Genomic DNA, 24,052 nt, shown 5'->3' with positions numbered 1-24,052 from the left:
GACCCACATACCTAACTCCTACTACAGTTTGGCTTTTCTCCCTCCACACCACTGAGAATGTTCTTGTTCAAATCACCGACTTGCCACACTCAATGGATACTTGCCAGCCTTCACTGTCTCCTCCACTGGGACTATCTGACCCATCCTCAATGGCCCCTGCCTTTATTTTCATGATGTTGTTCTGCCTTGGGGTCCCTTTCCCTCTCCATCTCAGGCCATTCTTTTGAAGTTATTATTTGGGGAGCTCTCTGTGAGGATGTGTGCATGCCTTTCTGCCCAGCTCACTTGGCCTGCTGAAGTAATCAATTCCCATAGTACTCACTGCTCATGCTGCCATCTTTCTCTCCCTACACCTTCCCTCTTTCTTCCTCTTAGCTAAGGGAATAAACACCCATCAGAGACCCCAACCAGGAATCCTGGACACATTCTTGTCAATATTGTCAAAAATTGATCTCTTCCTCAATCCATCTTTCAACCAATCTTCAGGCAAGTTTAATCACCTCATTGTCCAAATATGCATGCTTCCTGCCCCTCCCCCACCTGCCCCACTCCTGCTTAACTTAGTTCCAAACGGTTTCCTGCCTGGATTATACAAGTGACTTTCTGTCTGCTCTCCCAGACTGGAATGCACTGACTGCCACCCATTTCCTTTTGGTGACAGTTTGGTATCTTCAGAATAAAATCAAGTTGTTAGCACAGCACATTAGATCTTCCATGATTCGGTGTCCACCTCACCTCTCCTCCCTCGTTTTATAACATTTCTTTCACAGACTGCCCCAGTCAGAGAGAGAATTACCCGTTCCCTAACATCTTCTGGGTGACATATCCAGCCTCTGTACATTCTGGTCCTCTGCTGGCTTTCCCTTTTCCCACCAGGCTAACTACCACTTGTTCTGAAGTTGTGTCCCACGGGCCATTTTACTCAGGTGACTTCTCTGATCTCCCTGCCTGAGAAGCCACCCCCTGTTTTCACATCGCACACTGCATACACAGACATCAAGGAAGCCCTCGGTTCTTCAAGGCTAGGGACTAAGACTTTCCTCTCTACGTGCATGACACCCTGGCTTCTTGCTTGTGGCTGAGTTTGTGGCTGTATCTCCTTCCTGTCTTCCCACAGTCTTTGGTAGGCCACCTCCTTGAGTCAAAGCCAATGCTTTCAGAAGCAGCTTCTCTCTGCTGCCACAGGAGCATGGCTCACACCTCAAAGGCAGGGATAGAAAAGACAGGAGCTCTTGGGGTGGTTGCTAGGGAAAACTACTACTGGTGTCCAAGTCAACATGATAACAAGAGGACCACCAGCACTACTACATTTCGAAGAATAGCAGCACTATTGGGCCCGTGCTAGTCTCTCAGTCACCAACCTTGGTCAAAACTGGTGACATCTAATTTATAGATGGATTTGAGACCCCAGATTCCAGTTCCCCATTGTCCATACTGGTGGTAGTTACCTATTAAGAACTAGTGTGGTGTTGCAATGGAAGAGACAGGCTTGGAATTAGACAAATCAGTGTCTGAGAGACTGTCACTAACTTGCATGACCTTGAGCAAACTTTTTAATGTCTCTGATCGTTGCCAATGCTATTTCCTCATGAACTGTTGTGAAACCACAAATGTAGATAACAGATTGAACATCCATAGACACTAAAAGCATTCAATATTATTCTGACTTATGCAAAATAACGAGGCATACTCCTATGTACCCTATTTCTTTTTGTTCTTCTCTTCAGTCAGTATTCTGTGAGCAGTTTCTTTGCATCAGTTTTCTAGTGCCTGTGAGAATGAGGAATCATCTTGATGAAGAAGGGACACCCAGACTACTAAGGAACAAACTTACATTAACATCTAATTAATTTACAATGTGTGGTATGCACTGGGTGGGAGTCGAATATGACCCTGGGCCACTTTACAGGGAAGGTATTCTTATAAGTAACATTCTTTCTCCCGTTCCTCCTCTCTTTCATCCTTTTCTTTTGAGACAGAATCTTTCTCTATAGCTCTAAACATTTCTATAGAGACCGAGCTGATCCCACGAAGTGGTCCCTGTGTTTCTCTGAGCTTATATGTGTATGCTCACCTCTCCTGACTTACACGTAACGGGCTTCTATAGAAAACCTATCTGTGACCCAAGACAAACCCAAAAGTCAGGGCAAATCCCTGGCCATGGAGTCTCATTCTTGTATATCACCCTCCAGTTTCCATTTTGCTTGCTTCTCAGACAGTTGACAAAGCAAGGGGCAAATTCTATTAGTCTTGCAGGATTTTATTTTACCTTAATTTTTTTGGTGCTATGAAAAGCACAATATTTTTCCTCTTCTCAGTGAAGAATATTAGAACTAAAGACAGCTCAGCAGAGAAAAGCTGTGGGTGGCAGATACTCCCACTCTCCCTCCTGCATTTCCAGCTTCCAGGTTTCTCTTTGCATTTACTGTTGCCTTAGAGCTAGAAAAGACACTAGAGAAATTTCACAGTGAAAGCCATCCACCAGGTAAGAGACAAACCACCCAGGGCCAAGAAGGTCTAAATGGTCTGCCCAGAGTCAACCAGCGAATGAGTAAAGATTACAACACACTTCCCTATCCTGATTCCCTGGCTCTTTGGCATCTGAATCCAGACATGTTCCTGTACATGTATCCATCCATACTGAATGGCAGGGTTGCCTCAGAAGCTACAAACCACTTCTCTCTGGTTCTTTCTCCTACCAGTGACATTATGTTTCACACTAGCAGGACTTTTTGGTTTGGGAACCATTTCTCCATGAAAAGTTCAGCTAGACATGTTTTTGTCAGAAGGCTTCTCAGTACTGTGGCTTTGCTGGCTGGCAGGCTTTATGGTCCAGGTTCTATTGTATAGTTATGTGACCCTTAAAAGAACTTTCATGGGTATCTCAAGCCCTCTCACCATAGAACCATAATGGATGCTTTTATCTGTAGTATTGCAAGATGCTACTGAGTGGGGGAGGGGATAAAAGGGAGAGGGGTAAAGAGAGTGAAAGAGAGAGGGGAGGGATTGGGCTACACTCCTGGTTTCATAGCCCATTAAGGGACTTGGGCACACTTGATCCAACTCTTTCAAGAAGCTGCTCTCACTAGCAGGAGCAGGGGTGCCAGTCTGTACCCTGGGTTCAGTGCTCTTTCCCACTCTGTAACATCACCCCAGTCTCTTGGGCTGAAGCAGCTGCGCCATCAAAAATGTCACCTCAGTTCTGACGACATGATTTGTTATATAACTGGTGCTGCAGAGTAGGCAAGGGGAAGAGGCCATGAGCAGAGTGTGAACCACTGTCCCTCATCTATGGTTCAGAGGTCAGCCAAGTCCATACTTCCAAGAGAACTGCATAGGGGAAATAAACTCCTGCTAATCAATCAAAGGAATAAAAATGGAACTAACCTTTGTATAATGATTTTTATGTTCCTGGCACAGTTATAATTCTATTTCCTATGCTAACTCATTTCATTCTTATGCCAACTTTGAATAGTTGCTCTGATTATCAGCCCTGTCTAATAGGCAAGAAAGCAGAGATGCCACGATGTATAGAACTAGTCTCACATATCTGGTAGTAGACTTGATATTTTAAGGCCAGCAGCCTGGTTGCAGAATAATGTTCTCAACATCTTTCTATTCCAGAGAAGCATGCCAATTGGCTTCTCTAAGTGAGCCATCTATTTGCTCAGGCCAGTCAGGCTACCACTGTTTCTCCTCTTGCCCCATCTACTAACTGCTGATTGTTCAACAATGTCCTTTCCACCAGGGCTAAGTGGCATAATGAGAAAAATGCGATAAAAATACAAATGGTATATAAGTTTAAACAAATTCCTGGAATATAGTTCATCTGAGCACCTTAAGACCTTCTGTAATGCAATCAACAAACATGCACCTGATTTTAAGCCCATGCAGTTATGTGCATGAGCACACATACATATATACTTTTTTTTTCAGAGTTAAAACTTGTTCTTTTCTAGTGTCAGATTTAGGGGGGTAACTCTGCCCAAATGATTTTCAGCATGGAACCATATCCTATCGTGGGCTTGCTGGTCGCTTTTCAGATTAAGATGAACTCCAGAGGTTCTCAACCTGTGGGCTTCAACCCCTTTGGCAATCCTCTATTTCTAAAAATATTTATATTATTATTCATAACAGTAGCAAAATTACACTTATGAAGTAGCAATGAAAATAATTGCATACCTGGGGGGGGGGTCACCTCAACATGAGGAACTGTATTAAAGGGTCACAGCATTAAAGAAGGCTGAGAAGCATTGGTCTAACTGAACACATCCTGGCATACAGGGAGATCAAGTGCTCACACCCACATTAATGCATTCACATGTCACATGTCAGGAAGGTAGGTTCTACTCTGCTCAGATCTCCAGAGGTAACTGACAAAGTGTAGGGTAAGCAGCTGAAACCACCAGTGATCTTGGCCTAACTCTAACAGACATGGCCTCCTAAGATGCACAAGAGAATCTAGGCACCCCTGGCATTAAAAGAAGCAAGCCAGCTCCTGAGCACTGATCTGGCTTCCCAAGCATGGGGGAAGAAATGCTGGGTTCCTATTCAGCCTTCTCAGTCCGCATAAAAGCTTCACCTACTTAATCCAATGACCACAGACCTTTCCACAAGCACACAGGTTCCATCTCAGAATCCACTGAGGCTCAAGGACTGCACAGTCAATTCTTGATGGGATCTGGTGGATTGCTGGCTGCTCTCCTGGCATTCACACCTCAGTGAACAGCAAGAAGGGAGAGAGCACCATCCATCAGCGAGGGAGGACTCCTCTGCTGCTACTGGGTCTGACATTCTGTTCACACTCACACTGTCTCCGGTGAGCAAGGTATATCTACTTGAATAAATGTAGAGACACAAGTGGGGAGGGAGGGCAGCCAGCAAAGTGACTCCAGAAACAGCAAGCCCACCATCTTGAAGAGCAGCTCTTGGTGGACTGCCACTGTCACTGAGAGATCTTTGGGCGAGGGTAGGAAATGCCCTTTCAGATGGCTGTATTTGCACAAAGTAATGGTTGCAAGTTGTCACCTCCCCCCTCTGTTAATGCCTGTCACTCACTAGATGCTGAAAGCACCACAGGCTTGAAGCCAAACAAATGGTCTTGACACCCAGTTATAAAGTCAAGGTCGGCTGGGAGGAGGAAACCGCCATCATTTTGGCAGACAATGACCTTTCAAAACCACCACCTTCTCTGACAGAGTGGTATGCTAAAGCCTCAATTGTAAGGGCTGGGATGTTTGTATGAACAGCGATACCTTCAATAGGCAAATTCTTAAATTTTTTTAAAAAATTGTACTCCAGAAATGAGTGTTCCATTTCATTCTGCCTATCCAGGTGAAGCCTACTAGGCAGCACGCCAAGGCTTTCTGCAAACTTTAAACCCTGCTTACTGAAAAACAAAACGAAAACCTAACGCTCTAGAGAATGTGTGGTGAGTACCCCAGCAAATGGAGCACCTCGTGTCAATGCAAATTATAATGTTCAGAACAACTCCAGTGGTCATTTTACAGCGCCACGTCCAAGCATCTGTCACCCAGTATTCAGAAGTGGAAGGTCAGTTAAAGTGACACTCTATTGATTCTACGCATCATAAAATATAATTCCAAGATGTTTCTTTGCAAGGGTTCAGAAATCCAATAAAACTTATACTCGCCTTAAAATTTTTATTAGTCTGTGTAAAAGCATCCCTAATTACTGAAAAAATGATGAGGTTATATCCCACGTGAGGTCTCAGGCCCCTAAATACAAGCAAAGTGCCACGCAGAGAAAAGGAGCCACCCTTACTCATAGGACATGTGAAACTACTTGCATTACTTCAATCATCACCGTTCATGTCTCAGAACTTAAATGTTTTGTATTGCATGACAGAGACCTTCCAAACGCTAATTCACAAATGCACACACGCAAGAGAGAGAGAGAAAATGAAGGTAAAGGCAGCACCAGCGAGATAACTCAGTGGAGAAAGGCACTTTGTCACAAGGCTGCAATTTGAGTTCCATCTCCGAACCCATGCAAAGGTAGGAGGAAGAAAGAACAGACTCCATAGAGTTGTCTTCCACACACACTCACACACACACACACACACACACACACACATACGCACACACGCACACACACACACACTACAAAAGATTTTAAACTCTTGAAAATTAGGCTTCTGAAAATTGATGCAAACTCCCTCTTATGTATTGTATGGTATTGAGCAGAAAAATTCCAAAGGTTTGTCTCTGTAATGGTCCTGGGCTGACGTGGGTAATAACGCCCTGTTCTAAGCAGCATCTCTGCCTGCCAGTCCCTAATGGCTTCATCTCAGCTGCTACGGACACATATTCTGATTCCTCCTCATAAGCAACAGACCACAACCTGGATGAGGACACAAGCCGACTGAAGCAGCTCTTGCTTTCTGAAAACGCTGATGGCAAAGGATCTGATAACATTTGAATATCAATATTCTTCATTTCAACCAAAAGGGCTGTGCTACTAGGTCCAATCCCCACTAGAAATCCCTGGCTCCTCACAGGGTGTCACCTACGGCAGACTCTGTAACCATCTAATTTCATCCGCCTAGGTGAAATAACACAGCATCTGAATTAACTTACACATATGGCCTGACGGGCTCGTCACCAATCATATTGCACAAGGAAACAGGAAATTGCTTTCTGCAAATGCTACCGAGGCTTTCTGGGCTGGCCCCACCCAGAAAGTACAATCTTCCCCGGCTACAAATGACTCTCACTCAAGTGGTGATCTCAAAACCCATCTCTGAAAGTGAAGACTCCAAAGAATCTGTCACCGGGATACAGTGACACCAACCTCACATTTTGTGGTTAATAAAACAAGTCCTGCATTCAGCTTGGCACGAGGCCCTGATCTGATTTATTTCAAGCCCAGCTCATAGGAAAAACTGCCATTCATGAACGCCTCAGGAGGGCAGGTCAGCTGGGTCTTTTGTGGCAAAACTGGCCTGCTCACACCCATTTCTGGTGGACATTCTGATCAAACCTAGCCGATTTCCTAAAGAGATCTGGTGCATTTTGTTCTTAAAGGGAAACAAACAAACAAACAAAAATCAATTACAAAAATCTCAGTTTTGACAGGCAGTTCTTCACAGAAAAGGTGTTTGTGGGAATAGAGAAAGGAAGAAATGCAGGAAAAGAGAAAAATGTTCTGATTTCCGATTTAATCGAAACAAACATCGGATACTTCACCCCATCTTCCTCAGTCCAACCCAATATAAGTAAGACACACAGGACTTTCTTCACAACATCTCCTAAGTCTTCCTTTAAGATTTCATGCCCCAGGACTAAATCAGGAATTTCCATTCTAAAGTGGCACACTGATCTCCTCAGAGAGCTAAGCTTTCTTTGAATAAAAAAGGCAAGTTGCCCTTTTGGGGACTCGATACGTATTTTTAAACCTCTTATTAAATCAACCTAATTTATGAGGCATGTTCAGGAAGAGCAGGTAGCAAGCTGCTTTGGTGGATGCAAAGTTTCTTTGCCATCCCCTTCCACACCCCCAATTCCACCTCCTTTGCCCTCCTCTCGCCGAGGGTTTCCGAATGTCTTCGGGGCCTTTCCGAAGCCGCCGAAGTCGCTCGTCCCTCTCCGCTTGGACCCCGACTGTGCTCCGAACACTGTCGAGATCCTCCGAGCCCCGCTCCCAGGCCAGGCCGAGCGGAGCCGAGCACCGCCGAGCTCAGCCCCATCGACTTTTCCAGCCTCGGCTGGGCGCTGTCCACCACTTACAACGCCTGAAACCTCACCCCGGCGGCTCAGGAGGCCGAGGCTTCTACCGGACTCCCGGCCTGCCACAGTGGATTACAGACATGGGAAGTTTCGAAACCTGTCCCTGAGGAGAAAGAGGTAGCGCGGTTTGCATTTCCCGACACGCGAGGGCTCCAGGCAGATGCAACATGCACCTTGTTGCAAAGAGAAATTCCCCAGGCCCCGCCTCCCCATCCATTTGGGCTGCACAAGCCCCAGAGAAACCCCAGGCCAAATTACTAGTGGCTCAGAAGGGTGAGGCTGGCCGAAGGGGCCTGTGAGAAGAAAGCCCCCGGGAGCTCTCGAACGCAAATAAGAACATGCCAAGCAGATGGGAGAAACTGTCTTCTAATCGCTGCTCCCTACCATCATGGCGCCGCCTGCAACTCGCTTGTCATGCCTGTTACACATGCAAGAATTTTTGCTTCTTGGTTTTGAAACCTGGTTTTGAAACCGCAAGCACGATTTGTCTCCCACCCACCTTCCCTCGAAAGGGGCTTTTATTTTCCATTGTTTTCCTACGGGATGCAATTACTTCGGCTATTCTGTCAAGTTGAAAAAATAATCATTTTTGTTTACGGCACAGCAACCTCTAATTAGGAGCTGTGTGTGCACGAAGGTGTCACAGCAAAGCGACATGGAATCCTCGCTAAACGGTCCTAACGAACTCCTCCGTCCCGAACTGACAGGCCAACGGAAACAGGGCCAGGAGGCCCGGAAGGCACGCACCCGTTCCCTGCCGGCCACCCCTCCCCAGACAGAGCTTGCCTGGAGGCTCACCGGGAACCGTGGAGTGGATGGGGCAAGGAGCAAGCCAAAGAGAAGGAAGGACGGGCGAGGCTCCTTAGTGGGGAAATGTGGAAAGGAAGGAATATCCCATTTTGTTTTAATTTTCAACCATCACTCAAATCCACCCCCAGTTAATTAGGAGGGGAAACTGATATCTAAGGCAGAAAGGGGGCGGCGGTAAGTAGGGCCTGAAATCCGCATTGAAGGCAGAATACCGGGAACCTGGCCTAAGCAGGGTGTAACTATAACGAGAAAGGCTACACAGTGACTGGAACCTGCGGGTGTCAGAAGAGCAAAGGCTGGAGGGCCAGGAAGGAGAAGAGCTGGAGGGCCGATGAGACTGGCTTTCATTCAGTCCCACAGACCCTTCCACCTCTGCCTAGGATAAGGCTGTGTCTGTCACATCCGCTTGGAAAACCCATCCTTTCTCCCCAGTGCACGCCCCCTCCCCTAACCCTTGCTCTCTTTGGGGGTGGGGGGTGGGGTGGGGGGTCTAAGCCACAGCCACCAGGAATTCAGCACCAAACTCATGAACAGCAAACACTTGATCCTCTACCCCAATCTGCTAGGGCTGGGTCCCCTCCATGTTTTAGTCAAGTTCAAAATCACTGCCTCAAGAGAAGCAGGGGGAAGTGGGATTCGAGGGGTGGGGTGGAGGAGGAGGGGAAAGAGGATGAGGCAGGAGACGGAAATGGAGGCAGCGACACACGAAATACTCCACGAGCAAGAGTTATGATCATATAAGCACGCCAATAGTGTGATGTTCTGATCAATATGGCGGACACTGTCATTCATACAACTAGAGGCGCTCTCATTCCCTCCCCGCAAACACTGACCCCAGGAGTTGGGGTGGGGGACCCAGAACCAACGTAGGGAGTGGGGGAGGGGGAGGCAACCCCGGGTTTCTTCTGTGTGTGCGCGAATTAAAAACCAGGCCTGGAGAGCAAATATGGGTGAGCAAGATAATAAAAACGATATAAAATTATTCTTAATAAAAGTACAAATCCCAATGCCATAGGGACTTACTTCATCTGCTTCACAATGGTGCTTTTTCCTGATTCTCCAGCCCCTGTTGGGACACAGAGAGGGGGGAAAAACTGGTGAGTGTCAGCTCATGGAAATGGGAAGGGGGCTTCAAGGCATGCACGGGGATGGGCGCTCCTGGGCACAAGGTGTTGCCAACTCAGGGACCAGGTCTCCCAGGGCGCAAGTCGGGTAGGGAACTGTGGCCGGGGTCGAGGGGCGGGGGTGGCTACCGAGGTCCTTACCCAGCAGGAGTAATTTCACGTCTTTGGCGGCGCTGATGCCATCTTCTTTGAGGTTTTTCTCAATCGCCTTGCTCCGCTCGAGGGCGGCTCTCTCCTCTGCGCTCAGAGTACATCCCATGGTGGCCCCTTCCCTGCCACAGCCCGCACGACTCGGTTGGCACGACTCCCCGGGTCGGCGCGCCCCCCACCCCCCCACAGAGCAGAGCCTGGGCTCAAAGGGGAGAAAATCACGATATCCTCTCCTTGGCTGGGAACAAAATTGTCGAAAGACCAGAATCCCCCCAAAAGGACAGCCTCTATCAAGATTCCAGCGGCGAAGATTAGCGGCGGCTGGCTGGGGTCTGGGGGTGTCGAGGTGAGGGTGGCCGGGGTCTGGGGCTCCGGAGCCGAGAGAGGAGGCGCCCGCGGGCCCGGGAGGCGCGGGTTGCAGGCACCGAGGCTAGTGCACGACCCAAAATAAATAAAATAGGAGTCGAGGCTGGATCCGCAGCCGGAGCCGGCGGAGGGTGGGGTGGGGGGCAGGGTGGGTCCTTCTGCCGCGGCTGCCGGAGGCGGAGGAGGAGGAGGCGGAGGCGGAGAAGGTGGAGGCGGCGGCGGCGCGGGGTGTGGAGGGAGTGAGTTAGGGGGTGCCGCTAGTGCATGTGCATCGCCGCTCCTCGGCCGTCGGTGCGTCCGCGGCGCCTTCTCCGACCCCCGCGCGCGGGGCAGGGCTGGGCAGAGGGCCGGCCCGGGGATTGGGGTGTGTGCAGCTCTCTAGCGGGAGGCGGCGTCGCCGGGGCCCAGAACTCGCATCGCTCGGCGGAGCGGACAGGAGACGGGGAGAGCGCGAGGGAGCCGCGGCCAGCGGGGAGCGCGAGAAGAGGCGGGCAGGGAGGGCAGGGCACGCGCGCGCGCGCCGGGGCGAGCGGGGAGGGAGGGGGAGCGAGGCGAGCGCAGCGCGCGAGTGCGCCTGGTCCTGCGCAGCGCTCCGCCAGCCGCCCGCTGACGTCAGCAGGGCCGCGCGCCGGGGGCTCGGGGGACGGCGCGGGCGGGGGCGGCGCGCATGCCCGCGGGACGCGTCAGCCGAGCGGGCGCACGCGCGCGCGCGCGCGCGGCGCCGCCCACCCTCGGGTCCCCCTCCACCCCCCGCCTCCCGTGGCTCGGGGAGCGTGCGGGCTGGGGAGGGCGGGGCCTGGGGCCGGGCGCGCGCCTGCGCCCCACCCCGCCCCACCCCGGCGGCTCGCGCGCGCCCGGCCCGCCTCCTGTCAACCCCAGCTCGGCGGTCAGGTGGTCCCCCAGCCCTGGGCCTGAGCCTCCAGCTTCCTGGTCCCTCGGGCTCTGGGTCGTGTCTCCGGCAGATCGCCTTTCCGATTGTTCTCCTGCGCGGCTGGAGGTGTAGCCCCTAGCCGAGCTATGGTGCCTCCGCAGATGTGAGGAGGTAGTGGGTCAGGATAAACCCGCGCACTCCATAATAACGCGCTGGGGCTCAGTGACGGATTTGGGTCTGCATTTATTGAGCATCTAGTGTCTAGAGACTGGGCTCACAGAGAGATACGCAGCAGGCAGAGAAGAGGCAGGGCCTGCTCCGCAGGAGATTTTGCCTCCCTTAGCCAATGTGAGCCTTACCTCGAGATCCCCACAACCTCTGTTGCTAGAGATAGTTACCATCCTAGGATGGCTTGATGCCAAAGGCCTAGGGAGAGTCTTTCATGAAAGCCTCTAGCAAATACTTGTTTCCTTAAAATTTTCTCTATATGATGAATCGATGGTCTCACTTGGTTCTTGAATTCTTGTATTCCCAGAACATAAACCGGTAAAAATGAATTCTTCATAGGTTTGTGATGAGAGATTTTTTTTTCTTCCTTTCATCTTAAAATAACAAACTATTAGAAGAAATATACCCTTCATATCTTCTCAGATAGTCAGAAACCAGGGTCAGTTATTCAGCAAACAGCTAACCCAGCACTGGGGAAAATAGTAGACAGTTGCCAAAGATCGGTCATGTTCTGGGTGGTCTCAGAGTCTGAAGACATTAATTCTTACTGCACAAAATACTTTTACAATCAGTTCCACCAGGCAGCCCCAGGGGCCTTCTTAGATAGAGGAGCCAACAGGCAAGACTGCCCAGGATAAAGACAGGCAAGGGGCCAGCGGAAAACATTTTCTTTTTCCGTAACAGTTGGGCATTTCTGTGACTCTGAAAGTAAACTTGTTTGCTTCATTTCAACAACGAGGAGAAAATCCTACTTTGGAAATGTCACTCAGCATAAAAATATATTTGCAAGGGGGGAAAGGGGGCAATTAAGGCCCACCCAGAAGAAAATATTTTTCTCCTGCATTTTTAAAGCCCCCCAATGTGTGTTTGTCTCATTCGACAAATGTCTGTGTCAAAAGTATATGTAATGTAATTGGGATATTTAAATTTGAGTCATATCTACCTATCCTAGGAAACTGACAAAAAAATTCTATAGATTTATTTTATATAGCACATAAATAATCCCTCCTTCTCTATCGTCTTCCCTCTTTGTGTTGGGTGGGGAAACTATTAGAAGATGAATCTTGTATGGCTTAAAAATCAAGTATCACGAAAATTGTCCTTCCAGAACAGAGATCTCAGGTGCCTAATATTCTATAGACCTTGCTTCCTCCACAGGTTGCTGGGGACAGTTGCCTAGATCTACTGTGAGCCAGATTCAGGAAAATTTTTCACTGCCATTTGTACAAGACTGCATTTGATGGACCGAAGGTAAGGATCACCGTTTCACTCTGCCCTGGGACAGGGTGGTGGTGGTGGTGGTGGTGGTGGTGGTGGTGGTGGTGGTGGTGGCAGCAATACCCTAGTAAATATATTTAGTGTTCTTTCATATCAAGTGACTTTCAAGTGAAGACCTTATGTTCCTGGTGGCATTCCGGTTGTGTATGGGAAGATGCAGCCATCCTTGACTTTTAAGTGCCTGGCCTTCCTCCTTGCTATCAGTCCTGATATGGCAGAGGTATAAGCCTCTGTGATTTGAGTTTTTCTTCATTCCCCAGTACTTGACCTACTGTGTATGTAAGATTATGTTCCAGCACTGTGGATGCATTTCAGATTTGCCTACTCTGTTTTCCTCTTCTTCTTCTTCTTCTTCTTCTTCTTCTTCTTCTTCTTCTTCTTCTTCTTCTTCTTCTTCTTCTTCTTCTTCTTCTTCTCCTTCTTCTTCTTCTTTTTCTGGGTCACTTTGCATCTTTATGGCTGAGTTCCATAAAAGACTAATAATAATCCACTTCATCTGTATAGTGCTTTACAGCTTACAGAGCACTTTTACAAAGATTCTCCCATGTGATCCTCCCACATCAACCTCAGTTAGGTACTAGTGTGGGAAGCGTCATGGATGAGTGGAAAGAGCCTAGACCGGGAAAACAGATTGATAAGAGAAAACTTCTGAGATGTCCTACATTTGATTCCAAAGGGCCAGGGTGTGTAAGAGAAGAGAAATGATATAGGATGTTTTTGGTAGCAAGCTACAGGCCCCCAAAAGACCATTTGTTCTGTTCTTGAATGTACATTAAAAGCTTCATTCAGTGCTGCTCTGGCTGCCTAGGTACCAGTCTATGTATGCTCCTTGCAGCATTAACCAACCCAGAGGTCCTGCCTTTTTCTCTAGTTGTTCTCCCATCACAAAGCCTTCATTGCTTCAGGTAAACCCACCCTTATCAGTAGTCAGTGTAGACTCAGTGTACGTAGTATGTTCGAAGCAATGTTTTCGTTGTAAAGTACTCTGCCCTTTTAGATATGGGGAACTAGCCATCCAACCACTTTGGTAACTGTAGAATTTGTCACTGCACCTAGTCATTAATTTTTCTCCTTAGCCTCTTCAATGGCTCAATAAACCCCTTTATTTCAGAAAGTTCTTACAAGGCCTTGGGCATTTTGGTTTAATAAGACGCAGCCTGGTACCCATTTTACAGATGAGCAAGCTGAGTCCTCACACAGGGGCTTGGATAAATTATTAATGGTCAATAAACTTATTAATGAGTCTTTGCTGTTTTGCAAACTGTTGAAAACAGCACCTTATATACATATATAAAGCATTCTCAGATTAGAAGGCCGAAATCTCAAACCGAGTCATATTTTGATTCCTCCAAAGGTATAAGTAATAAAAAAAAAACCCTTTAACTATAGTAAATTGATATACAATTAATTCCCGTGGAAATGAAGAAATTAGAGTTCTAACATTAGGAGCTAGGATTCCTAGACCACGGACAATTTCCCTTTGGTTTTGTTTTATATGATTCTCAGATTTTTCTGATGAATTTTTAAATCAGAAAACAGTTCTCACCCCACCCTTAGTCAAATGTTCATCATGCTACACACACACATTATGCATCATATTTTGGAAGCCACTTTGAATATCTTACATAGTCCATGAGAGGAGTATCAGCAAAGGCTGCATTAAGTTGCTTCTACTTCTAGAGAACAGTGATCCTCAGCTCTCAGTTAACCAGTGTGGGCTTTGGGTAGATGCTCACCTTCTTTTCTTTTTTTCTATGTCTCTAAAAGTGTCCCCAGTTGACATTTTTTTCCCTGACATGTTTTCACGCACGTCTCACAGACCACTAGAACCATGGTTCTCAAACATTATTATCTATAGAATTACCTGAGGTGCTTTAAAGTTACATTTAAAATTTAAATTTAGATCCAAGAGTTCCACTTCTGGAATACACTCAGTAAGTCTGAGGTGGGACCTGAGGATCATTTTTTGTAATCACATTTCTCATATTTGTTGGGAAGCTTGCTGCTGGGATATATGCTCTTAGAAGGAAAAGGGCTTCCATTGTGTCTGAAGAGACCAAGAATAGTCCTTGTGCACCGGCTGTCATAATATTTGTTAAGTAAAGTCCCTGTGTGACAAAGGCTTCATCAGGTAATATACAGGAAAGCTCTTCCCACCTTTGACATTTGAGTTTTTTCCCCAAGACAAATTCTGCCACTTGATTATTCTAGAAAATGTTTAAGATTCAGTGAAAGTTATGTCAACAAGTAAAGTTCTATGACATGAATGATGCTGATTTTGAACCTCTGAGTAGGAGATTTACTGACAAACAGGAACTTGTGAGAAGAGAATATACCTAATATTTTTGATATCCCCATCAGAAAAATTCTTGGCTAACTTCTGTGTCTGTTCTAATTTTGTAGGGTTTATGAGAGATTAATTTTCTTATGTATAATTGTTAAGTGTAAGAGATAATGCAGGAAGAAATAGAATTTTTGTATACCTTTAAGAGAAAGGATTTGCATGAAGAAGCAAGATAAATGTTTTCACATCATAGAATTGAGCTCTTAAGTTATGAAAATCCACTCTGTATTAACTGCTGATGAGATTGTTTTTTTAATATACTTTGATGGCTTGGATACTCCAAAGAGAATGTACTTTATGATTTTTAAATTTTAATTATTTAATATTTAATTATTCTAATTAATTATCATAATTATTTTATTTAAATTATTTAATTATTCAATCAAATAACTTAAATCATTAACAATTTAGGATAGCAAGGGAATGCCACAAGGATGCCTTTGGAGTGTTGGAAGGGGCAAGGAACTCTGCTTTTTATGTGAGCAAGATTGACCAAGAGCTGAGCTTGGCATTGAAGTTTGTCCTAATGTGAATGCATTACCTAATAGTCTTGACTCTGTGTTAGACTTTTGTTGGGAAATCTTTCATCTGAAGCTATGATTCAGATTTGCTATGATGGAAATAACAAACTTTTCAACCCATCTTGGCTGAGGTTGACAGAAAGAATTCCCACATACACTATTTGTAAGGAGTTTATTTCCTATGTTCTTCAGGAGATGAGACTCTTCAGACACAAAGGGTTCTTGCATTCTCCTCTTTCCTGTCTCCATGGAGCCTTTTCACACATTTTAGACATGATCTCATTTGTCTTCTGTAACCTTCAGGGACCAAAGCCTCATTACCACATTGTTCTTTGCAAGTAAAACTTTGGGAAAGAGTCCTTTTATGTGTATAACATGTTTTGCCTATATGTATATACAGCGACCATGTGTGTGCCTGGTGCCCACCAAAGTCAGAAGAGGACATCAGATTCCTCTGGAACTGGAGTTACAGATGGTTGTGAGCCACCATGTGGGTTCTGGGAAGTGAACCAAGGTCCCGTGCAAGAGCAGTAAGTGTTCTTAACTACTGAGCCAACTCTCTAGTCTAGTAGTCTAGTAGTCTAGTCTAGTGGAACTGTTTTTGTTTGTTCCTGAAAAAAATTAGGTAGATTTTTATCTGACCAGTTCGCCTGATCTGTACCGACTGGGACTGGAGGGAGTAAGGGGCTGCCAACTAGCTGAAACTTCTTAAGTGGATTGAAAGTGATTGTCTAGACTAAGCATATTTAATTTTGTTTGGGTGCTCCAAAACATGTTTGGTTTGGGGTGTTCTACATGTCTGCCAAATACTAAGAACATGCAACCCACTGAGGAAGGGTGTTTGTTTGTTTGTTTGGTTTGGTTTTTTTAGTTGACATTTAGACAAGTATTTCTTCCCCAGATGCTTATAAAATCTAGTCTGTATGACAGAGAGGAACATTTTAATGAAATCCCTGTGTGTATGATGATACATGACTATAAGACTGAAAAAGAACAGTTCAGATAAACACACTTTTAAAAGACCCCCATCCTCAAGGCATTTGACGGTGATCATTTAGGACTTGAAGTCCAAAGGAATTTTTGTTGACCGTCTCCTTAAGCTGTCCCTTCAGTCTGCTGACTTCCTCCCTGCTCACTATAGATGTCAGAGAGGCAAAGCAGAAGAGAGAATCCTGAGTTAGCTACATGCAGTATAAATGAAAGGCAGTTCTGTTTTTTAATGACCAAGGAGAAGACATACGAGTCTGAATCAGAGCATGTGATGTGATAGCTTAATGATGATTCTGAAATGGATGGGTCAATGTGAAATGACCCTCTTTAGAAAAAATCAGTAGTGGGATTGAGAGGTGAGGGAGACTGGAGCAGGGAACCAGAAAGGGCAGAGTTTCAGACTGGTCAACTTGACCATCCTTTCTTTTCGACCATTACCTTAGCCTTTGTTTGAGAAGGGAGAGTTGTCAATCATTTTCACTCAGGAAGAGATACAACTTTTGTGCCCCTCCCCCCATCTGCTTTACTTGCACACTTGGCTTCATCCCTTCATAAATATTTCCCCTATAATCATCTTTGTTTTTTGAAAATATGAATTTACCTAATGTTTATTGGGAGATTACCATGTGCCAGGCCCTGTTAGATGCCTGGAATGCAACACATATAGCTCCCTGCTATGTTGGTACATGGGACCTTTGAACTGCAACGATCTCTCATGCATTGTTTGATTTGATCCTCATAACTTTTTTTTTTTACAGAATTTTCATTTTATGCATCATGAAAAATTAAGATTAGAGACATACAAGTGTCTTAGCCCAGATCAGCCAGCTTATATATTACATGAATGGAATACACATTTTTTTCCTGCACCCCATGATAGTGGCCTTTCTGCAGCATGCATATATATTTAAACTCAGTATCTTCCTGTTTCTGCTTCTCAAGCACTGAGATTACTGGTTTGTGATACTATGTTTCCTTCCTTCCTTCCTTCCTTCCTTCCTTCCTTCCTTCCTTCCTTCCTTCCTCCCTTCCCCCCTCCCTCCCTCCCTTCCTTTCTCTCTTTCTTTGTCATTCATTCATTCATTCATTCATTCATTCATTCATTCATTCATTCATTTATTCAGTTTACATCCCGATCACAGTCCCCCCTCCTCCCTCTCCCACCCTGACAAATCCCTTTCCATATTACCCCCTTCCCTTCCCCTTACAGAATAAGAACTTGCCCCTCCTGGGTACCAGACTGCCCTGGGACACCTAGACTAAGAACATCCTCTCCCATTGAGGTCCAACCAGGCAGTCCAGTTAGGGGAAGGTAATCCAATGGTAGGCAACAGAGTCAGAGACAGCCTCTCCTCCCAGTGTTAGGACACCCACATGAAGGCCAAACTGTATATTAGCTACAAATGTGTAGGGAGCCTGAGTCAAGCCCCTGAATGCTCATTGGAAGATGGTTCAGTCTCTGTGAGCCCCATAGACCTAAGTTAGTTGACTCTGTAGGTCTTCTTGTGGTGTCCTTAAACCCTCTGGCTTGCTCAATTTTATCCCCAATTCTACCACAGGACTCCCCCAGCTCCACCTGATGTTTGGTGTGGGTCTCTACATCTGTTTCCATCAGCTGCTGGTTAAAGCCTCTCAGGAGACAGTTATGCTAAGTTCCTGTCTACAAGCATAGCAGAGGATCAATAATAATATCTGGTGGCTCTCTCCCATGGAATGGGTCTCAAGTTGGAACAGTCATTGGTTGGTTATTCCCTCAATCTCTACTCCATCTTTGTCACTGTGTATCTTGGAGGCAAGACACATTTTGGGTTTTGTGGTAGGTTAATGTTCCCCCTTCCACTAGAAGTCCAACCTGGCCACAGGAGGTGACCACTTCAGTCTCCATATACCTTACTGGGAGGAATCTCAGCTAGGATGTAGGCTGTAGGCTCCTAGAGCCTTCCATATCCCAGGTCTCCAGGTAATCCCAAAGATGTCATCTACTGATTCCATTCTCACTCCCACACCTCCCCCATACCCTCTATCTCTACACTTGATCCCCATTCCTATTCCCTCTCATCCTCTCTCCCACCCAGTTATTCTGTCCATTTACCTCCAAAGACTATTTTTCCCCTCTGAGTGAGATTTAGGAATCTTCCCTTGGCCTTCCTTATTACTTATTACTTAGTTTCTTTGGGTCTGTGGTTATCCTATACTTTATGGATAATTCCAGTTTGTAAGTGAATATATACCATATGTGTCTTTTGGGGTTATTTCACTCAGGATAATATTTTCTAGTTCCATCCATTTGCCTGCAAAATTCGTGATGTCTTTGTTTTTAATAGCTAAACAGTATTCCATTGTGTAGATACAGCACATTTTCTTTTGGTTGAGGGACATCTAGGTTGTTTCCAGTTTTGGGCTATTATGAATAAAGCTCCTATGAACATAATTGAGCAAGTGTCCTTTCCGGTGTATACCCAGGAGTAGTATAGCTGGGTCTTGGGGTAGAACTATCTACAATTTTCTGAGAAACTGACAAATTGATTTCCAAAATGGTTGTACAAGTTTGTGCTCACTTCAGCAATGGAGGAGTGTATCTCTTGCTCCACATCCTCACCAGCATGTGAGTTTTGATCTTAGCCATTCTGATGGGTATAAGATGGAATTTCAGAGTCCTTTTGATTTGTATTTCCGTGATGACTAAGGACATCGAATATTTCTTTAGGTGCTTCTTGACTTTTACAGATGCCTTTGTTGAGAATTCTCTGTTTAGCTCTGTACCTCATTTTTAATTGGGTTATTTGGTTTGTTTGTGTCTAATTTCTTGAGTTCTTTATGTATTTTGGATATTAACCCTCTGATATAGTGTTGGTGAAGATCTTTTCCAGTCTGTAGGCTGCCATTTTGTCCTATGACACTGTCCTTTGCCTTACAGCTTTTCAGTTTCATGAGGTCCCACTTATTAATTGTTAATCTTAGTGCCTGAGCTATTGGTATTTTATTCAGAAATTTGTCAATGTGGCAATGTGTTTAAGGCAGTCCGTTTTTATATTGAGGTCTTTGATCCACTTGGACTTGAGTTTTGTGCGGGGTGATAGCTATGGGTCTATTTGCATTCTTGTACATGCAGACATCCTGTTATACCAGTACCATTTGTTGAAGATGCTTTTGTTTTTCCGTTGTATGTTTTTGGCTTCTTTGTCAAATTCCAAGTGTGCATAGGTGTGTGGGTTTATGTCTGGATCTTTGATTCTATTTCATCGATCAACCTGTCTGTTTCTATACCAATACCATGCAGGTTTTATTGCTATTGCTTTGAAGTATAGCTTGAAATCAGGGATGGTGATTTCTCCAGAAGATTTTTTTTGTTGTACAGAATTGTTTTAGCTATCCTGTTTTTTGATTGTTTTTGTTTGGTATTGTTAGTTTTTATGGTTTGTTTCATTTTCCATATGAAGTTTAAGAATTATGGTTTCAAGTTCTGTAAAGAATGATGTTGGAATTTTAATGGGAATTCATTGAATCTGTAGATTGCTTTTGGTAAGATGGCCATTTTTCACTATATTAGTCCTATAGGTCCATGAGCAGGAGGAGATCTTTTCACCTTCTGGGGTCTTCCTCGATTTCTTTCTTCAGAGACTTGAATTTCTTGTCATACAGATCTTTCACTTGCTTGGTTAGAGTTATGACAAGATACTTTATATTATTTGTGTCTATTAAATGCATGTTGTTTCATTAATTTACTTCTCAGCCTGATTATCACTTGTATAAAGGAGGACTACTGATTTCTTTGAATTAATTTTATACCCAGTCAATTTGCTGAAGATGTTTTTCAGTTATAGTAGTTTTGGGGGTTGCTTATGTATACTATCATATCATTTGCAAATAGTGATACTTATAGTGACTTATAACTTTTCAATTTATAGCCCCTTGACCTCCTTTAGTTGTCTTGTTGCTCTGGCAAGAATTTCAAGTGCTATGTTGACTAGATAGGGAGAGAGTGGGCAGTCTTTTCATGTCCCTGCTTTTAGTGGAATTACTTTAAGTTTCTTTTCATCTAATTTGATCTTGGCTATTGGCTTGCTGTATATTGCTTTTATTATGTTTAGATTATCCACAGTTTATACTTGTTCTCTCCAAGACTTTTAACATGAAGAGGTGTTGGATTTTGTCAAAGGCTTTTTTAGCATCTAATAAGATGGTCATGTGATGTTTTTCTTTCAGTTTGCTTATATGGTGGATTATGTTGATGGATTTTTGTATATATAACAGACCCTGCATCCCTGGGATGAAGCCTACTTGATCATGGTGGATTCTATTTTTGATTTTTTTTTTATTCAGATTGTGAGTATTTTATTGAGTGTTTTTGCATCAATGTTCATAAGAGAAATTGGTCTGAAATTCTCTTTCTTTTTCAAGTCCTTCTGAGGCCCCATAGAATGAGTTTGGCAATGTTCTTTCAGTTTCTATTTTGTGGAATAGTTTGAGCAGTATTGGTATTAACTCTTCTTTGAAAGTATGGTAGAATTCTGCACTAAAACCATCTGGCCCTGGTTTTTGTGGTTTTGTTTGTTTGTTTGTTTTTGTTTGTTTGTTTGGGAGGTTTTAATGACTTTATTTTTTTTTTTAGGGGTTATAGGACTGTTTAAGTTGTTAACCTGATCTTGATTTAACTTTGGTAAGTTTTATCTATCAAGAAAATGGAACATTTTGCCTAAACATGAAAGAATATACTTTCCATTGTCCATTTCATTTAGATTTTCTAATTTTGTGGAGTACAGGCTTTTGCAGTAAGACCTAATGATTCTTTGAATTTCCTCAGTGTCTGTTGTTATGTTCCCCCTTTTCATTTATGATTTTGTTAATTTAGAAACTATCTATCTGCCTTTTGGCTAGTTTGGCTAAGGGTTTGCCTATCTTGTTGATTTTCTCAAAGAACCAGTTCTTAGTTTAGTAGATTCTTCGTATTGTTTTCTTTGTTTCTATCTAATTGATGATCTGTCCATTGGTAAGAATAGTATATAGAAGTCCCCACTAATAATATGTGGGGTTCAATGTGAAAATTAAGCTTTAGTAATGTGTCTTTTACAAATGTAGGTGACCTTGGATCTGGGGCATAGATGTTCAGAATTGTGACATCATCTTCTTAGATTTTTTTTTTTTTTTGCTTTGATGAGTATGAAGTGTCCTTCCCTGTTTCTTTTAATTAATTTTGGTTGAAAGTTTACTTTATTAGATATTAGAATGGCTACTACATCTTGTTTCTTGGATCTGATGGCTTGAAAAAAAATTCCAACCCTTTACTCTGACGTAATGTCTACCTTTATTGCCGAGGTGTGTTTCTTGTATGGAACAGAATGATGGATTATTTTTTCACATTATTTTCTTAGCCTGTGTCTTATTGGGGAATTGAGTCCATTGATGTGAAAGACGTTAATTATTAATTCTTGCTATTTTGATGGTGGTGGTGGTGGTGTGTGCGTGTGTGTGTGTGTGTGTGTGTGTGTGTGTTTCCCGTATTTTGTTTTTGCTGGTATGGAATTATTTATTTACTGTGTTTTCTTGGGTGTAGTTAACCTCCTTGGGTTGGAGTTTTCCTTCTAGTATTTTTGTAGGGTTGGATTTGTATATAGATATTGTTTAAATTTGGTTTTGTCTTGGAATATCTTGTTTAATCTTTCTATGGTGATTGAGAGTTTTGCTGAGTATAGTTGTCTAGTTGGGATCTGTGATTTTTTAGAGGCTGCAAGAAATTTGTCCAGGCCCTTCTAGCTTTTAGAATCTTTTTTGAGGAGTCAGGTGTAATTCTGATAGTTCTGCCTTTGAATGTTACTTGGCCTTTTCCCCTTGCAGCTTTTAGCATTCTTTCTTTGTTCTGTAGATTTAGTGTTTTGATTATTATGTGGTGAGAGGATTTATTTCTAGTCAAATCTAATTGTTGTTCTGTTATCTTCTTGTATGTTCATAGGCATCTCTTTCTTTAGGTTGGGGAAAATTTCTGCTATGATTTTGTTGAAAATATTTTCTGATCCTAGGATCTGGGATTCTTTTTCACCTTCTTCTACTCCTATTATTTTTATGGTAGGTCTTATCATAGTATCCTAAATTTACTGGATATTTTGTGCCAGGAATTTTTTAGATTTAACATTTTCTTTCATGTTTCAATTTCTTCTATCATATCTTCTATGCCTGAGATACTCTTTCATTTCTTGTATCCTGTTGGTGATGCTGGCATCGGTTGTTACTCTTCTCTTCCCTAGCTTTTCCATCTCCAGGGTTGCCTCGGTTTGTATTTTCTTTATTGCTTCTATTTCTATTTTCATATCTTGAACAGTTTAATTCATTTTTTTTCCTTCACCTGTTTAACTGTATTTTCCTGTATTTCTTTAAGGGATTTATTCATTTCCTCTTTAAAAGCCTCTACCTGTTTGATTGTATTTTGCTTTATTTCTTTAAGGGTTTTCCTCTTTGAAGACCTCTATCCCTTTTATAAGATTGGATTTAAGGTCATTTAAGTATGCTTCTGTTGTGTTAGGATATCCGGGGCTTGCTGTGTAGTAAGGTAGCTGTGACCCGAAGGTGCCATATTGTTCTGGCCTTTGTTGGTTGTATTCTTATACTGGCCTTTAACCATCTGGTGGTCCCTGGATGTTCCTGGTGTGCAGCAGGCCTCCACTGGGCAGCCTTGGGCTGGATAATGGAACTCAGGGGGCAGTGCACATCTCAGCGCAGCTAGGTGTGCCTCAGGGGACACTGGAAGGTAGGGGACTGGGGTTGAGGGTCAGGGGCAATGGTCTAACCTGGATGTTCCTGGTGTAGCAGGTCTGGTGAAGGTGGGCAGAGCAGTGACTGGACAGTGGAGCTGAGTCAGGGAACAGCATGCAGCTGGGCATGACCTATGGGACTCTGTGGGCAAGGGGATGTAGGAGGGGGAAGGATCTAACCTGGATGTTCCTGGTGAAGGAGGTCAGAGAGATGGCTAGACAGTGAAGCTCTGGGGGAACAGCATGAAGCTCCCATGTCCACTTTCTAAATTAGTTTTCTAAATAGCACTATTAGCACTATGTTATTTGTATTTTACTGAGTTCTTATTCAGTAATCTTTCCCTTTTTTGGGTCAGACATTATTGAGCCTTATGAATAAACGTTTTTTGTTGTTAAGTTTTTATAACTGGTTGAGCTTTCTTGAGATTTTAAGTCGGAGTCACCATGCCATTTCATAAATAAATTTAATCCAATAAATTAATGATCCTATGGTATTTATTATGCCAAATAATTTCTAGGTCTTAAAAAGATTAGATTGTCTTTGTAATGAGTATTTATTAGAATATTATACGTATCTTTGTGGCACCCTTCTCATAACAGTGCCAACCTGAGATCAGGATTACAGAGATCGGGAGTACGGAGAGCAGGAATACTGAGATCCATAATACGGAGATCCAGAGTACGGAGATGCCGAGTACAGAGAACAGGAAGACGGAGATCCAGAATACAGAGTGCAGGAGGGCAGAGATCCAGAATTCAGAGTGCAAGAGGACGGAGATCTAGAATACAGAGTGCAGGAGGACAGAGTTCCAGAATACAGAGTGCAGGAGGACAGAGTTCCAGAATACAGAGAATGGGAACACCGAGATCCAGAAT

At 44.1% G+C, this 24,052-nt stretch overlaps 2 protein-coding genes across 5 annotated transcripts in view; one reads left to right on the top strand and one right to left on the bottom strand.

Moving 5' to 3' along the window:
* Gnao1 (G protein subunit alpha o1) overlaps positions 1 to 10,768 on the bottom strand; it is a 156,894-nt gene extending 146,126 nt beyond the window's left edge. For 3 of the 4 annotated variants that reach the window (XM_029532350.1, XM_029532348.1, XM_021220873.2), the window contains exons 1-2: positions 9,824 to 10,698; positions 9,582 to 9,624 (exon numbers count right to left, since the gene is read on the bottom strand). In XM_029532350.1, coding sequence (XP_029388210.1) covers positions 9,582 to 9,624; positions 9,824 to 9,941 — 161 coding nt within the window. In that variant the 5' untranslated portion in view covers positions 9,942 to 10,698. Of the gene's footprint in view, positions 1 to 9,581; positions 9,625 to 9,823 lie in introns of all 4 variants that reach the window. The other variant, XM_021220872.2, reaches the window with a different exon arrangement.
* Positions 10,769 to 11,166: 398 nt separating this feature from the next.
* LOC115062699 overlaps positions 11,167 to 24,052 on the top strand; it is a 14,312-nt gene continuing 1,426 nt past the window's right edge. Inside the window, exons 1-3 of the mRNA XM_029532686.1 lie at positions 11,167 to 11,240; positions 12,456 to 12,548; positions 23,777 to 24,044. Coding sequence (XP_029388546.1) covers positions 12,538 to 12,548; positions 23,777 to 24,044 — 279 coding nt within the window. The 5' untranslated portion in view covers positions 11,167 to 11,240; positions 12,456 to 12,537. The remainder of the gene's footprint in view (positions 11,241 to 12,455; positions 12,549 to 23,776; positions 24,045 to 24,052) is intronic.

This window comes from Mus pahari, chromosome 20 (assembly GCF_900095145.1).
Source record: "Mus pahari chromosome 20, PAHARI_EIJ_v1.1, whole genome shotgun sequence".
NCBI lineage: Eukaryota > Metazoa > Chordata > Mammalia > Rodentia > Muridae > Mus > Mus pahari.
This window is presented reverse-complemented; position numbering and strand designations above follow the sequence as displayed.